General features: G+C 29.9%; 1 protein-coding gene across 1 annotated transcript in view; it reads right to left on the reverse strand.

The window, feature by feature from the left end:
- Window positions 1-7,956: 7,956 nt before the first annotated feature.
- Cpr97Eb (Cuticular protein 97Eb) overlaps window positions 7,957-18,980 on the reverse strand; it is a 12,647-nt gene continuing 1,623 nt past the window's right edge. Inside the window, exon 2 of the mRNA XM_014436394.2 lies at window positions 7,957-8,961. Coding sequence (XP_014291880.1) covers window positions 8,107-8,961 — 855 coding nt within the window. The 3' untranslated portion in view covers window positions 7,957-8,106. The remainder of the gene's footprint in view (window positions 8,962-18,980) is intronic.

Below are 18,980 nucleotides of genomic sequence, written 5' to 3' on the forward strand. Positions count from 1 at the left end.
GTTATCTTTTCCCTGAAACTCACCGAAGCAGCTAAGATGTCCTGCAACATGATTGATGTGCTGTTACAATGTTCAATGTCCAACTTCTGTCAATTCAATGTCTGAGACTTCATCAACAAAAGAAACTCTGTAAGTCGAGATGATGATGCAGGATGACTAAATTATATTTCCTTACAATATTGCATTTTATCATCTATTGGTTTATTATGATGTTTTTTAATATTAACTAAAGAGTTTTAAAACAGTTTGTTCCTTAAATTGTATATGTTATTTTGACTGTAGGTGCACTAAGAATGTAGTTCCAATCTTTTAACTTTGCTCCTCTATACTGAGAAGTGGGAAGTGGGTTCCAAAAGACCCAGCGTGATTTCAGAATGCTGATTATGAATTGTGCAAACAGTGCTATAATATGAGCAAGAATTCAAAAACCATGTTAAATCAACACGAAATTATTTGGTAAAATAAAGAGGTAACAGCATTGGCAAATCATGGCATAATTATTATTTTTAAAATGCTATGATATTGAAAAATGAAAAATAAAAGGATATCTAATAAAAATGATTTTCTATATATAAAAAAACATATTAAAATACTGTTAATTACAAAACTAATACAGAAAACATGAAGATAAACTATAGAGATACAATAACAAATACAGTTAATATAGCTTCTTATTATTCATGCACATTCTTAAAAAACGAAATGAAAATTTAAAAAATAATAATACAGTTTAAAAATAAAATATATAAACAAGGAATAATCTTGGGCAATAATATAACAATAGTAACACTGGAAAGTCTTTAAATTAAAGAAAGTCAGTTTATTGTTTCAATAAAACTAAAACACTTTAGCAGTGTACATTATAAAATATTTTAATTAAGGATGAAATAAGGAATTGAAATGCAATGTAATTACTGATAAGATAAAAAAATGTATTATGTATTTAAAAAGATATATATATACATTTGAACAAAAGTGTTTATTTTATAAATTGCTGAGCTTATTTCACATTATTAATGCTGAAGATTGGAGAAGAGCCCAGAAACATTAATGTACGGTTTTCACAGAAGTACCTAACACAATTAGTTTTAATTATTTTTTTATTTTTTTCAAATTATACTATTACTAAATTCATCTGGCTAGAAACATAATCAACTACCAAATTTTTCCTTCAATCCAGTGAAGAATCTGGTACCCGCTTATTAACGGTTGAGTACCCCATATGGGTCACATTGTTATACACACTTAGTTATACAATCCCCTACTATTCATATGATATAAATTAAATTTAAATACTTTACAAATTATGATAATTCTCAATATGAGAAAGAATAGTTATGAAATGTATTTTAATCTTTAGCAATGGTATCTCTTAATGTACGCCTCTTAACCTTCTAGAGGTCTCGGACATACCAGTCACTTTAGTCATCCATTTTAAGTTCAACCTCGATCCAAACCGGACGACTTTGCAATCTTCAAAGATGCAGGTCACGTTTATACTCTTTTCCACCAAATTAATGTTCTTCATAGACATCACAACAATTAGTGACCAAATCCTGATTTTTTCCTTACCTTGCTGTTATTATACGGTACAATTCACTTTCTTCTAGCAGGTAGTGAATAACACTAGCAAGGCCGTTGGCATTCCAGTCCAATCGTTTCAAAATATTTGATTGCATACATATCAGGTTCCTCCAAGGTATGTAAAAGAATCTTTAATGGGAGTTTTAGTAATGGCCCAAATAAATTTATGGGAATACTGGATTCAGCCTGTTTAGATTTATAAAATTCAATGTTAGTTTTTATTGATTTTATTTTAAATTCAACTATAATTTGATTTGTGGATGATTTTCCGGTAAGCGATCATTTTTAGTGATGAGTTTTCAAAAAAGATGAGGTTACTAAAATTTTACTCTGTATAAATTGGGGAATGTTCTTTGACCAGAGACTGAGATTATAAAGAATATTTTTCAGATAAAAATTACTTTTTAAAATGAAAATTGAATCTTCTAAATCAATGAAATTGTAGGTAACGTCAGACACCTACTTAAAAATGCGGTTAAACACGGGTGCTTCATTCCCTTCTATGATTTTTGATATTCTTGATATCGACCAATACTCGCTATAAGTGTAGTAAATAGTGTATAGTCAGGAAAAGTAAGGCTGCGACTTAGGGTATGAGGGGGGGGTTTCATGCCGATTTCCAATTTTGACTACTTTTTCAATTTAACTGTTTTTTTTTTTGTTTTTTTCAAAAACTCCTCTCATTATTAGTAATTGTTTCAAAATTAAGGCCTAATTCTAGGTTTTAGGAACGATAGCCATACAATCTAACAACCATAATTTGACCCTGCTAATAACATAATAATGCCACTAGGCAATCCAAGGATAGTGACAATATAGTTGTACATATTCCAATAAGTATGAATTTATCAAGCTTATTATCTTTTTCAGGAAGGTGCGAAAAAAATGGGTTTTAGGAGGATTTTTTTCTATTATCCTTGGTGTTATGATCTTGGGATATCGTGACCTGCGACTATTATTAATTAATAATAGATAACAGATAATTTCTACTATTATAATGCCAAACTATCAAACCAACTGAAAGCTTTAGAATTAGAATCTGCCGTTTGCTTCATAATTGAACACAAATACGTAATAGGAGACCAATCCAATTTTTATGATATTGTGTTTTATAAGCATTATAAACAAACAGCGTTTACAAGAATTTTAATTTGGCGACAAAAACACAAGGTACAGCGTTTCTTCCTCTACCATATAGAAACTCTGTATCCTGGCATTAGTTGCGAAATTAAAATTAGTTAAACAATTTATTGATATAACTCGTGAAGTACAATTTCGCCGAAATGTCAGTTTCAGGAGGGTGATGGAAAAATATGGAGTACCTCGTTAGCTCTACATGAAGCTTGTTCCATTCTTCTCCTTTATTTTTTCTAAACAATACTTATTGCTTCATCGACTTCTTAATCAAATCACCGTATCGATATAAGCAGTATTCATAGCTACAGTATAACATTTAATTATATTATAATATTGTAATTGTAATTTAAATACCACACTTTTGTAAATATTTTGCTAATCATATGCTCATGAAGTTTGAACTATGTAATTGTTCTTTTTTTAGATTATTAAGTAGACTTTTTCCCTAGAATTTTTTTCTTATATAGATTTATTTTTTGATAGATATTACAATCTGCCACACAGTTGTGGGCAATAGGTAATAGTGATGAATGATCTCATACATACTAAAATAAAAGAATAAAAAATAATAATAATAAAAAAACTAAAAAAAACTCTTAAAATATATACAAACAAAAGAATAGACAAGATGAACATAATCAAACTATCTGTATGAAAAATAAATAAATAAAATAACATAATGATAAAATAATATATTTTTCCCTAGAATAAAATTATTTTTCACTTATTTAATTTCATCAGCTAAGCGATGCCTCCAGAAGCAATCTTGTCCGTGCACTGAGGGAGTAACACTTATTTCGGTAAATACAGTTCACAGTTAAGGGCAGGAGTACAAACCACCCCTAACCAGGATTGCTATGAGTTAAATCATTTTTTTTTTTTTTTTAACATTGTAAAATAGGCTAAATTAAAAATAAATAAATGCATGAGCATTTCACTCTCAATATATTTGGTCATGTCCATTGCAGGAATACTAGTAATTTAGTTTTGAATATTTGAATTTAAAACTGATGTAGGATATTTCCTAAGCATGTCTCCTTAAATTAATTTATAAATGTCAAATTGAGTTTTTCAAACGTTTTTATATTTGACACTTTTGGTATAGTGGTCAGATTGATTCTAGATATCGAGAGAGCTTGGATTCCTGTAATGAATGGTGTAACTAGAATGATGGTCTATGGGTTTCAGTTTTGAGCGTCAACCAAAGAAGCTATCGTCTGTGGCCATCTTGAAGGCGTGACCTAATTGGACAAAGTAGTGTGTCTGGACGATTGCAATGGTCGCTTAATATAGTTTAGTGTTCTTATTAAAGTTCAAGTGTTCGGTTAGGACACTTATCTATATTCTCTGTGTTTGATTTCTATTTAGAGCGACTAAGTGCCCATCGACGTTACCCAGTCGTACAATGCCCACGACCTTAAATTTTACTTAACCATGAGCAATAGATCAGGATAAGAATTTACATTAGTAATATATTACTTCTTTTTTTTATATATCTTTATTTTATTTGTCTTGACGTTTTGGTATATTTTCTCCTTCTGGATTACGATGCGAATAATTTTAACATTTTGTGTATGTACAAAATAATTTTTTTATAAATATACAATTATCAACCGAAAAGATACAATAGATGAATGGAACCGGCAGTGGTTGGCCACCCCAAAAGGACCTGTCCTTCGGAAATACTTCTCCACCATCAGGATTGGGAGAAATGAACATGGCCAGGACATTGACCTCTTATATCCCTGTTGGGTACACCATCAAGCTCATGGTCATCGCATGCACCGCCTATGAGGCACAGAGAGCTAGGCAATAGAGGGTATCAGGACTCTTTGATCTAACCCAGTGGTTCCTTAAGTGGGCGCCACCGCCCCCTGGATGGTACTGCAGGAATTCAGGGGGGTGCTGACAGTCACAAATGCATTTGGGGGGCGTGAATAACTATATTTTGTCATGGTCAACAATATTACTGCTGACTCTAATAGAGCCGAAGATTACTAAGTTGGTAGCAGCATACCTGGTCCATCCTTCTCATTAAGTTGATTTCCAATGTTGTAACTTTTTTTTGTATTACATTCTATTCCGAGTTCAATAAATTGTTTCATAATTTCAAAGTTCAATGTTTCCAATTTACGTCTTTCTTTGCTATATTTGTCTAAAAAGGTAGAACCATTGATACCTACATATTCCCTATTAACTTTTTTTACAAATTAGGGTCTAAAATTCTCGATATGTTGGCCTCTAGAAAATGAAGCTATTGTTAAAGATGGATGAAGACAGACATGAATGTGATATATCTGTTTGTTAACAAGGGTGGCATAATCACATTCCTTATGTGACTGACATTCTGGAACTGCCGTGTAACCGAAAGTGATGAGAATGTTTAAATACATAAATAAATATAATATAATATAATTTTTATATTTATAACACATTCTTTATTGACATCTATTATTTATGTTTTAAATACCCTTTTTTGAGTTTCTTTGGCAATTACCCATATAAATATATTTTGTTCTAATTTTACCTGGAATCTCTTCTTACTTAATTGAATTAATTTTACGTTTTATATCTTGATTATTTGATTATATTTACCTATTGTTTATTTCTTTTAATGTTTTTAAACTGTTTAATTCCATCATACTCCCTTTCCTCAGTCCCCTCTTAAAATGCATCGAAAGCAGTAGGTGAGTATGATTTCATCAATTCTATCTACCCTCTCCCACTAATATCAAATCCTACACATACATAAGACTTAAAAATAAATTAAATAAACTTTTTTAATATTTTTTTCTAATTAATTATTATATAATTTTATTTTTTGTTCTGTCTGTAGCAGGAATTATGGAATATTTAACTTGTTTATGATACCCCCAGTATTTATGATCATATTCTTTGTATCTATTTTAAAGCTTATTGTGTTTTTACTGTTTTATAATATTAATTGCCTCTCTTCATCTTCTATTTCTTAATTATTAAAAGCACCTTATTATTTTCTCTGATTTAAATTTGATTTTTAGGTTATATATTTATAGCTTAATATATTTAATTTTTATTTTTTTTATTTAAACAATTTATAAAATTATTTATAATTGTTATTGATTATTAATAAATTGTGTACTTTGGGCAATAACAGTTCTCTGCGATTTCGTCCCCTTAAAATCCAGCACAGGATGAAGATGAACGCACAACACTTCCATATTGAGGGTTAGTATTTACACTTCCAACTTTCTTCCCTTGAATGTAATCAGGAAACATTATCTCGTTATATTTTTGTTCCAATCCGTAATTGCCGAGAGATATGGTTATGTCAGATGTGGACTAGAAAACAGCAACATTCCTGGATACGTAACAACCCACTGCCCTTGAATAGTCCCTGTATTAGACCGCTCAATGATAGTGGCTTCCAAATGGGGTGGAGTTGGCTGCCACTTCAAGTCTTATTCAGAAAATTTTAATAAGTAAACAATAAAATGGAAACACCATTTCTGAATATATATTTTTATGAGTGAATTATGTGAAATGTATTACATAAACCTTGCTTAATATGATTATTACTTTGAATTTATGAATAAAGTAAAATAAACCTTTATGTTTCATGAATCATTTAAAATACAATAAAAGTCTTAACGAAAAATGATTTAATTTTGAAAAAATTAACTTCTGTACAAATTTTTCCCCCAAATGTAAATATGATTTAGATTTTCATGTTTTGTTTTTTTAGGGCCTTTTCCTATGAACACATTAACCATAAAAAAAAGAATACTCATCAAAATCGCTAGGTATTACTTTTAATTATAATTTCCTTCAACATATTACATTTATTACATTATTTTTATATTATTTAACATAGTCCTATAAGTATGTTTGATTTATCGGGGTAAATTTGTCTTCGGACAATAAAAGGATAAATATTTAGTAAACTGTATATACGTATTTTTATTGTTTATATATTTGTATTTGTGAAAATAAAACTTTTTAGGAGGATAAGGAGAAGAAAAAATGTCTGATTTTTTTTTATAATGTTTAATTTTCAATGTATTTTTGGAGATACGGCTTAGTCATGTTGACTTGCCTTACTTTTAGGAAATTATATATCAAGTATTATCATTAAGTTTGTTCGTGTTTCTTGTTATTGTATTATCCAGCTGCATTCTTCAACAGTTCATTACTTATCTTACTTCATTACATATTACATTATTTTCCACACTATATAAGATATATCGTTTCTCAACTTATTAGATTTCTTCTGTTTATTTCAATATAACCTTATTCTATTATTCCAATGTACATCTACTATTATATGTATTTCCTGTTTTACATATATTAAGCAACAATAGAGTTTTTCTCCATTCTATTCAGCATTGTAAATTATTTTTGTCAAAATATGAAAATAAAAAAATGAATAAGATTTGTTCGTCGAATTTATTCATTATTTATTCTATACTTTTATTTATGGAAACTATTAAAAGTGAATTAAAATACGATGTATTACAAAATTAATATTAATAATTTGGGTTAATTTTTTATTGATTTTTTTTTCTCCAAGAGATCTTCTATCAAAGAAAATTCAGTCTCAGAGTGGGAATGCTCATGATGTTAAAGATTCATTTGTTGGGGCCGCCTTGAAATAAATATTGACTGAATAAATCGAACCCGCAACGTTCTACTTCAGGCCACTAGGACTTACATTACAGCGTACTTTACTATCATTTCCTCTAGGTAGATTCAAAAATAAAATAAAAAATATTTTTGTTTTAATTTAACAATGGTAAGCTTTAAATTTTTATTGGTAGTATATATACATAATAATTGAAAATATAAGTGATATATTTTTTTTAAATCTTTTAAATAATAAATTTTTATATTTTATGTGTTGATACCTCCAACTTGTATCATTTACTGTCACAATAGATATGAGGTCAGGTATAATAACATTCTTCAATAACTCTCTAAAAAGGATACTTAACAAACTTGTAAATTATGTTAGCAATTCTTATACCTGTATTTGTAATTTCTATGTAGAAACTACTGCAAAACTTTCTAATATAGATGGAGTATCAAAAATGTTACTGCTGGGTATTTTTTTTCTTTAATAACAGTTTAATAGCAGAGTCCTCCCTATAATACTATAATATACTTTACTTTATTAATTTTTATACAGTCAGGATTTTTTTGTAAGTTTACTTTATTTAAATAAGTTTGGAAGATTATATGAAATAACTATAAAAAAAAAACGGTGTAATAAAACAGTTTTTATTATTTAAGCTATAAGTTACAGAAACGCACAAACGCAGTACATCATCCACACGCAGTACCAGCACACACACATTCACACACAATTATTTACAGGACTTAGAAAAAGACTTAGATTGAAAGGAGGTGTTATTTTTTGCCAGTGTAGTCTATGGAATACGATCCAGACAAGTAGTCAATGTTCTTGACTGCTGGGTGTGTGTCGAACTGGGCGGGGTTGTAGTAAGGCTGATTGTTGACGGGTGGCCTGTACTGTGGCTGGTACTGAGGTTGTGGGTTGTACTGAGGCGCTGGGTTGTACTGTGGCTGTGGGGTGTACTGTGGAGCCGGCTGATACTGAGGCTGAGCAGGCTGGTACTGTGGAGCGGGCTGGTAGGAAGGCTGCGACTGTGACTGCTGGAACACGGATGGGATTGGGACCGGCACGATCTTGCGGGGCGCCTGGTACCTTGGCTGAGACTGGTACTGAGACTGAGGCTGGTACTGTGGCTCTGGCTCGTATTGAGGTTCGGGCTCCTGGTACTGAGGTTGAGACTGATACTGAGGCTGAGGCTGGGCCTGGTACTGTGACTGCTGATATTGAGCCACGGGCCTCCTGCTGCTAAATTGCTGTGCGTTCTTGTGGTATACGCTGGGATCCTCCCTGTATTGCCCATCATCCTGGCCGCTAATGGTGTTGTCTTTTGTGAGGGTCGGAGGAGGAACATTGATATCTGATCCGGCTGGTTCGAATCCTCTGTTACTCGCCCCGTATTCTACCTCTCTCACCTTTCCGGTGTCGTCGACGTAGCCGTACTTGCCATAGACCTCACCAGTGGGGTACTTGGTCTCGATCTTGAAACTTCCGTCTGCTGCCTCATACCCGTAAGAATATGAACCGTCGTCGTTATGCCTGTTGATCTGCTTCAGGATGGGGACTGGAGTGGTGTATTCATATTGCTGCTGTGCCCATGCCACAGCACATAAGAGGCAAGCTGCCAGCAACTGCAACATAATCAAAACTAATATTAATCAATATATTACTACGAAATCCAATGACACCAAATAACAACTCAAGTATGTGAAAAATGACAATTTTAGGGTAATAGTAGTAAATTAGTTTGATCCAATGATTTTGTTAATATTTATTTAAAGATATACCGAATAGGCTGTATATATTTCTTTTATCGAATCTAAAAAGGGAAATTAACATCTGATTGAAAAAGTAGTTGATCTAGTACTTCTTCAATTAACTATTTCCTGTTAGACAGTGAACCTCGACTCATCTTCACTCTTATACAACAGTTTAAATAACCTGTTTGTAACCTGATCTGCATAGAGAAATCTTCCAGGACGTGGACTGTTTACAAATCTACCGAACCTCATTATTTCTAGGTAAAATATTTTCAAAAGAATAGATTCTTAAATAATAGGCCGTAGTTACCCATACTAGCTCACCATAATGGATTTATTTTCAAACTTATTGGAGGGAAATTAGTGTAACAATTTTCAGACTATGTAGAGATGGAAATACAATCAATAAACCGTTGTTACATTGATAACATTCTTAGAATAATAAAACTACTATTATTACTAATGATTTGAATGTACCTTAAATTTGTTGAGGTTTTGCATAAATTGAAAAAAAAAATTTTTTGGCTCACAATGAATCTTTTTATTCGATTAACATAAAAATTATATGATAAAATCAATATATTTTTTTTCAATTAAGACATTTACAATATTTAAATAAATAATTTCGTTATTTACTGGAAAATCATCTTATATTTCCATTAATTAATATTTTAAAAGTTTTTTTTATGAGGACTAGAAAAAACGAATAAATTATTTTCACGTTTGAGTTTTACATTTTTCATTTCACCACAATATTTTTTATACCTGAAATATTTTTGTTAGTGCCAATTAATTAAAGTGAAGGAAAATATATTAAATGTAAAGAAAAAAGTAGTTATATTTTCTTAATATTAAGAATATTTGTCCGAGATCAAATCAGATTTTCAATCTGTAAAAAATTACATTTTATTTTCACAATGGTGAATTTCACAGGTATTAATTATTACAACACGCATTAATAAAAAATGGAAGATAGAATGAAGGTGTATATGAATGAATGAAGGTGAATTGTATGAATCTGGAAAAAAAAATTAGATGTTTATTTATTCCCATTTTGCAAATATACTATATATATTTTAAAATTTAATATTTAAAATTGGAAATGAAGGCTATATTTAGTTGAGCCTAGAACTGTTGAGAGAAAGATCACATTCATCTGTAGAACCATTCCTTTTTCAAGGTTGACTTTTGATTCATTCTCTTTTTTTCATCTGAAGCTAGTTGAAAAACTGCCTTGAATTATTTTATTCAGTATTTTGTTTTTAATGGTAGCATTATAACAACCTAATATTGAAGGTACAATTCAAAAATTTAATGTGTAAAATTAATTATAAAAAAAAATTATGCAGCAAAAAAAAAAAGATAAAATGCAATTTCAATTTATAACCACTGTTTCTCACAGATAAAATATTTATATATTCTTTAAAAAAAAATTATATTATGGCTGGCATAATTTCATTGACGTCATAGGATTTTTCCCACAGTCCCTTTTCTGTTACATTTTTATCTTTTCAAGTATACCTTTATATATTAATTTTATAAAAATAAATATGATTGTTTTTCATTATCATGAATAATATAAGTAATTTAAAAAAAAAATTTAATTGAAAGTTCATAACAAGAGTATCGATTTTAAGTGTTTTCTTTTTAAAGTGCTTTCTTCCTGAAGTTTGATTCATGATCAAGTTATTATTCCCAATTATCATTCATTAAACGCACATTTAAAAATTAATTCAATTTTAATGAAATTAGCGTGCTGGTTTTGAGTCAAGTGGTTTTGAACATTTGAAATAAAAATCATTTGAACGTTAAATAAAAATTATAGTTAATACCTATTAGCTGCCCAATTAATGGAGGTTAATTGTTCTCCTCTCCAATTTGAAATTATGTTGTACATATAAACATGGGTATATTCTGAATATGTTACCATTGAAATACCGGATCTTTGAGTCCCACACACAGTTATCCGCCCCGACCTTCATCCGTAGGAAGAGTTCAAAGTCATCGGGAAGGTGGTGTCTCTTACACGATGATTCAACAAACATTTCCTCATCAACTTACCAGGAAACCAACAATCATATTTTTCTTTCAGTAATGAATGATGTTGATTAATATTTTAGCTTTAACTGTAATTTAGTTAATTTATTTTTTTAGTCTCCAAAAAGGGATGTAAAATTTGATAAATTTAATAGATATCAAGGAATGAAAAAAACAATATTTCTTTCGTTTCGAATATTGAAAACATAATTTTGTATATTAAAAAATTACAAACTCTTTCAAAATTCTCCAGAATTAGGAAATAAAAAAAATCACTGAACTTTTACAACTTGAATTTAAAAAAAAAAAAAAATTTAAAAAAGCACTGATAATATGAATGTTATAGGACGATACTTTTTTTGATTAGCTGATTTGAATTAATAAGTATAATTGTATTTTTTTTTACGTATTCAGGGTGCTGTATTCTCACCTCCAACCCGCTATCCCCCCCCCTTAATAATGAGAATATCTAGATGAAACAAGTTACTTAGCGTGGAAGTCGATTTTAGTGATAAAGTCGACTCTGTGTAGCCTCTTCTAATTCTTCTCCATTTAACCTAACTATGGAATTTCTTATCCGAGGGAGTAGTTTCAAGGCAGGATTCTCTTATAAAATTTAATTAATAACATTTTATATGAGTGATTTATCCAATCCAATGAGTCCTGGTGTTGTAAATCCATGCTTAGTTCCCCCACCAATATATTCATATTTAGGACAAAGCTGTAGGTTTCACCAATATTGCATAGGTTACAATTGTATCGTAATAATCTTATCGTACAATTCACGAAACTACGATTTTAAATCTACTTTTTTTATATACCAGCCTTTTAATTCAGTCGACGAATATTTTACCTTTTTTTACGTTCCATAGAAACATATGAAAACATTAAATCAATCTTTTTTCTTTTATTTACATCTATTATTTTTGTGAACTGGAACTTTCTCAGTTAAGATTTGAGTGTTTTGATTCTTAAAATAATTCTTCATACCCGTGAAATAAATATTTTCTTTGTTTATAGCTTTCGATGGATATTTTTACTCGACTCCAAACCGTCTCTATTCCCGAATGTACCTTATGGTAACAAATTAATATAGATATCAACCATCAAGTTTCTATGGAAAAATACCTTCTAAGCTTAGAATAAGCAAACTAGGGACAAAGGAGACACACCACACCCATATAGAAGGAATGTTGTCAAGGCCAGGGCACTGGGCTTCCTTAGTACAGCCGCTTAGGAAAGTTCGAGACCTTTGCATTAATTATCCATTCTATAATTAAATATTATCATTTCTAATCCATTCGACGCGCCATGGAGTGTTATTTAGAAGTACCAGAAGTGTGAAACCCCAGAAGAACGGAGGCGGATATTTTGTAAAAAGCTTTTAAATTATTTCCTAAGTGGAGTTGTCGACCTTGTATCCCGTTTGCCGTTCGACGATTGGGGATCCACGCCCTTCGGAACCCCAAGGATACTTTTTGGTGCATCTGCATTGGTCTGTTTGTGTTTTATATTGTTGTCAACAGATTTAATGACTTTTAATCGCTACCGGCTCTTTGTAAAATGAGGAAAAACCGCAATACTAACGGAATAGTTTATTTGATTTAGAGCTCCTTCCTATGAAGAAATCAAGAAAAATTCAGTTGTTTTTAAAGGAAAATATAAAAATTTATTTAACTGATTCTATCTTTTCTTGTAGGCTAATAAAGTATACTCAGTAGTCGTGATGATTCATTTTGTAATAATTAACCGTTTATGTAATTAAAGGATAACTACCTTATCCTGATAAAACATCTTGGTTTCTATGAAAGGAATATGGTCCGGGTGCGGTCAAAAAAACTCAAATAGTAGAATTAAACTATTTTATTGAGCCAACGTTGCCAAAATTTGAGCCAAAATTTTCCAAGCCAATGAGCCAAAAAAGCCAATGAGCCAAAAAGCCAATGAGCCAAAATTTTCCTTTAAAAACAACTGAATTTTTCTTGATTTCTTCTTAGGAAGGAGCTCTAAATCAAATAAACTATTCCGTTAGTATTGCGGTTTTTCCTCATTTTCATGGTTTCTGTTTGTTTTCAAACAGATTATAAAATGGCATAGTGTTCTGGACAGAAGGCGTAAGCTACGTTGTTTCGAATTTTAAAAATAACAAGTATTTCTCATCTTTAATCACACCTATATTCTCTTATCATTTTTTTTTGTAACTGTAGTTCCTCAATACTTATACTTCTGTTCAAATTATAATAACATTCGACGAATTATATTAAAAGTAGGAACGGAATTTATCGCAGTGGGTACCACGCTTTAATTATACTTTAATTACATTATATATTACATTTTATTAAACGTATTACGGAAAATTGGGTTGATAAAAGATTCTTTGAACCCAATACAACTCATGTACACAATTATATCTAAACCCGCCTTCAAAGATGTACATGTCATAATTCACGCAATTTTTATCTTTTAAACATTTTTACTTATTATAATCTTTATATGCAGTTTTCTTTAAGTGGACTAAAAAAAACATTTTACAGATGCAACAGTCATGAAAACTAGACGTGCTGTTGATACGATTATGGATAGATTAATAACTTTAAATTTTTTTTCTATTAATTATATGAGTCACGTGGTAATAGTGGTATCGCAGACATTCCTTCCTGGCACAAGGATAAACAATCTCAGAACTGATCTGGAGGTCCTCAAGTTGACTAGGAATTCCAAAACAATGCCAAATATTAGTTTGCCAAGGACCGACATATTTATTGTAACTTGATATAGAATAATCTTGTATATTACACTTTCCTAGCACAGTGTATAATAGAATATGTTAAAAACTTTTTGCGGTAAAACTTTATTCGAATTAAAAAAGCAAATTATATTGTCATAAGGACAAGATGGATGGACTAAGGATAAGACTATCCATCAAGCAGAAGTAGATAGATGGATGAGATGGCAATCCAAGGTTCCATAACAGGATTTCATATCATCAATTGAAATGAGCCATTGTATTTAATCGGAAGGAATAATTAATGTACTAGTTGCATTTAATGTCCGATACATACATTTATGTAATGTATTTCCCTAAATGTAGTATTTTGTATTAAAGATTTTTATTTATTATCCCTCCTGATTATTCACTTCCTACCTCTGAGTTTGTTATGATCTTTGATTTTATGCTAAATATGATAATGCTAAGCCAGCATTAGTTTCTCATAGTCTAAACAAGCCGTTTTGGGTAGTTCTACTTTTTGAATGCAATAAACAATCTAAAAATAGAATAATAGACTTCGCTTTCAAATAAGATACCAACTGCAATCTGAAATTATACAATAGACAAATAAATCCTCAATGCATAAAGAGGTAGTCGTACTAAAAAAAAAAATAGTTTTAAAGTTTCCATCTTGTTCTCCTCGGTATAGAATAAATTTAATTAATGGAATTAGCTGATGATGTCATCATAGTTGCCAGATCTTTAAGATCAATAAAAGAGGCGTCTATACAACTCGATTAAAGAGCCAAAAGGTTCGGATTCGAGATAAATGAATAAAAAACTTAATATATGAGAGTAGGAAGAAATGGCGAGGAGGACTACTTTGAGATTGAAGCATAAACGTTTGACACTTAACTTATAAGGACTCAGAAATAAACTGACCTGATCATACTTCGCAGGATGTTAGTCACTGATTAGCAGCTGCAAATAAATGTTACTTTGGGATGATTACAATTTTCAAAAGGAACTATAGAATAAGTTGCCAACCAAACCAACGTGGGGCTCTGCAGAACTCTAATATGCCGAATTCACTCTGCTGAATCCGTAGCTAATAGAATAATATTCCAAAAAGTCTTCAACCCTATTAAAGAAGGTAATACCTACTGAAGTTGAAAAAATGTGGAACCTTATGACCTCTTCAAGGACACAAATACAGAAGGGTTTATCAAGGTCGGGAGGCTGAGATGGGAAGGGCTTGTCGCTAGAATGAACGACTATGATATCTCTAGTAAACTGGCTAAGGTGTCCCTTCATCGAACCAAACCTCTTCTTAGAGGGGGAGACCCAACTTCGGATAACTTGATAGTGTCCGCACGGATGGGCCAGAAAACTACTAAATTAAAATTATTTGATGGCTACTGCAGAGGATAGTAAAGAATGGCAAAAGCTTTTGGAGGAGTCACTGATTCAGTGATGGATCATTGCGCCATATATGTTATATATTCTTCTCAGTCGTAAGGCTTAACATAAACTTTTTTCGTAATTAGCATTATTAAATTTTTACTAAAAAATTACTTAGAAACTAAAGAACCGATAATAACTTGGGCCCCATAAACTTTTCGAAGCAATCGCAAATCTATTGATCTCATTAATTATGAGAACACATAAATGCATACATGATAATATATTGATTATTAAATAAATTATATTTAAAAAATCATTAATTAAAATGTATAAATTTGGCTCTTGTAATTTTTCCTCGGCGTCTTTAATAGTAAAATTGTCTGTGTAGCTATTAAACTTTCCGACTACTAGACCTTAATTGTATTTAAGATGGCAAAATTCAAATGCAAGCAAGTGGATATACAACTTTCATAACACTAAGTCAATCAAGTTTGCGGACGCGTGTATAACGCGATACACCGCTAAGTATAATAATGATATACTTTCCATCCACGACCTTGACAAGCGTGTGGTCGATACGTGTTAATATCCTAGCGAGAAATAGTTCGTACCTTTCCATATACTGAAAGGCGTATTGCCTTTTTTGATTTTGTTTTTTATTTAAATATCCGAAGGCTACAGCCAATAAAATAATTGCTACAAATTTCAATAACAAGTTATTACCGGTCAGTGTCATTAATTTATTATAAAACTACCTTAAACCTTTTATCAGAATATTAGTTAAGGTCACGTAGTTTTTATCAATTTGGTCTAATTAACTTGTTTACCAGGATACGTCATTGAATATGGTATTCCGGGGTTTGTTTAAGACATTTCCTTTTTTGGGGACTCCGTTAAATTTTACCTTATTTAAAGGTTTCATTTATTCTAATCTCTTTAATGCTTCTTCGGTAAAATTTTATAACGATAAGCTGTCTCGATTTGAGATGAAAATTTTATTCAAGATTTTAGACAGTGTATGGTTTTGTAAGAACAATATATTCATTCTAATACTCATATCAATACCCATCACGAACATTATTTTTAGTAAGGAAAATAATTAAATAAAATAGTTCAAATCGATAATCAAAATATTGCCTAATAAATCTGAGACAGAAAGTAAACAAAAAATTTAATTATTATAATGATACATTGTATAATTGTAGGGGTTATGTTACAAATAGTGAATTTTAAGAAAACAAGGTTCAATTTTTTTTAGGTGGGGCTTTTTATGTTTTGAAGTGTATATAGCCCTACATTTAGGTATCTCAGTTATTAATAGGATTTTGAGGTTAGAGTAACTCACACTACCTAGATAGGCACCTACCTAGATACCTCCTACGGAATATCCTCGGAAAATATTGATTTCCATTTATTGTTGTAATTATTGTTACGGTAATTGTAACCAAAATGTTTTATTATATTAATTATTCCTCTTCACCAGAGTCTCTGTTTCTGATTTATCTGTGAAATATAAGTATTATATAGTATTATATATATATACTATTTGAATTACGAAAAATCATGATATTTCTCAATGGAAATATGGTCTTTCTCAAACAGTTTACTGTCAACGGTGAATCTACAAATCACGAAAGATCAGTGAATCACTTTCATACGATCAAGGATATGCCACGATCGAAGCATTCCTGATACGAAAGGAGAATGTTGCATCACAAGAAGAAATATTGTCCACCATAGTAAGCGTGGATTTTGTTTGTATACATGAGTATCTATCCAAATAATTATCATCCGCTTTTGGTTTACCATATTTTTCTTTAACCGTGTAATATTAACTGATATTTAATGTTTTATAAACTTTAATGGTTGCCCTAGAACGTGAAAATGATAATTATTTTAACATTTAGGATATCAACATAATGCCAAAACCATGAAAATATTATACTTAAATTAAGAAACGAAAGGAATTTAAAAATAACAAATATATGATAAATTCTTATATTAACTATTAGGCTTCAGTATATTTCAATCATTAAAAAAACTTATCTTGTACTTTTTTTTTCTTTTATATCATTTTTGTTATTATTTTATTTTTTAACTTATTATATTGTATTGTAAACTTAATATATTATTAAATTAAATCATTTTAATAAATTTATTGATATGAAATATTTTATTTTGTGTGGTTTATAATATATAAAACATTTTAGGCTATTAAAAAAGAATTAGACAAATAAGAAATATATATATCTAAAAATAATATATATAAGATATGAGATATATAATACAAGGGGACAAATAATAGTTAGAAAAATAGAAAATTAAGAGGAAAAGAGCATATTGGCATATAGTTAGTTCTTAGGTTATAGGTTGTTTTTTAGTTATTTATCTTATATTGCTTCTTGAATATGATAATGTAGTATATTTGTTTATATTTTAAACAAATATCTATCTACGAAATATCGTAATAATTAGTCTCATATAGAAGTGATCATAAGAATGAGGAAGCTAGGATATGGCCAGTGTAATCAGTGAGTTCAGTAGAGGGCGAAATATTGCTGAAGCAAACCAATTATTCCGAATGTTATTATGCAATTGTAAATCATACTTTCTTAGCTACTTACATCCATTAAATTTGAAACCTTTGATTATAAAAAAATAATAGCTTCATTAAAAGTAAATGAACTCGTATTAATATATAGAAAGTCACAATAACAGTTATAAGAAAAATAAAACAAATTGTTTTGGATTAATAGCCACCAATAACCTTGGATTTATTTTTGAATACGAAAAATGAAGAATAAAGGAAAATTAACTTGACTGACTTGTTCTAAAATCCTTGAAAGGAAAAAGTACTCAAATACAATTTAAGCCAGCAATAATAACATTTGGATATGTTTTGACCCGTATCTCTTTAAATAGTGTACTAGTTGAAGGTTTTTGGAATGTTATAACTAATGACATAATGGCTTTATGTTGTAATCGGTGAAACTTTTTAATTTGTGCCATATTGCTAAATATAGATCTACTTCCACATAAATCTGATGTAATAACAGTTAAGTAAAACTTATATGTGATTTGTTTAAAAATGATTTATTTAATTTGTTTTAACTAAAATATCATACCTATTTCACCGGTCAGCTTGGTGTTTTTAGTAATCAATGTAACACAAAAAGAACACCAATGAAAGAATGGCCGGTATGCGGTAAGCTTATAACGAAATTTACTGACATAATATTACTAAAAGATTTTATCTTTAAGGTTAATTGTAGATATCAGTATAGGTTAAGTTATAAATATTAAACTTTATTATTATACTGATAATTTTAACGTATTAAGTAAGTGCGATATAATTTTAAAATACACTTTTATTTAATAATTGCTTTCTCTATATATTACCAGAAAAGTAACTAACAAATTATTTAATTATTTAAAATTGTAGTGTAAAAAAAGCTGTTTTGAAAACAAGCAATAAATTATATATTATTATATATGATGATTTTTTATTATATTAATGAATAACGAATAATAATATATTTAGTATGTCTAGTCATACTACTTTCTTAACTGCTTTGGGTAAAAAGTCCAAATCAAATATTTTTTGCTGCATCAAAGCTGATGTTGGTCTGACTAAGTTCTTTCTACACAATTTGAATATTTTTAATTAGGCAAATGATCTATATTAACTAATACAAATATATAAACACAAGCGTATATTAATTTTATTTCTATATATTTT

The sequence above is a fragment of the Halyomorpha halys genome, unplaced genomic scaffold, assembly GCF_000696795.3.
Source record: "Halyomorpha halys isolate HHAL.00 unplaced genomic scaffold, Hhal_1.1 Scaffold1884.1, whole genome shotgun sequence".
In the NCBI taxonomy this organism is placed as follows: domain Eukaryota; kingdom Metazoa; phylum Arthropoda; class Insecta; order Hemiptera; family Pentatomidae; genus Halyomorpha; species Halyomorpha halys.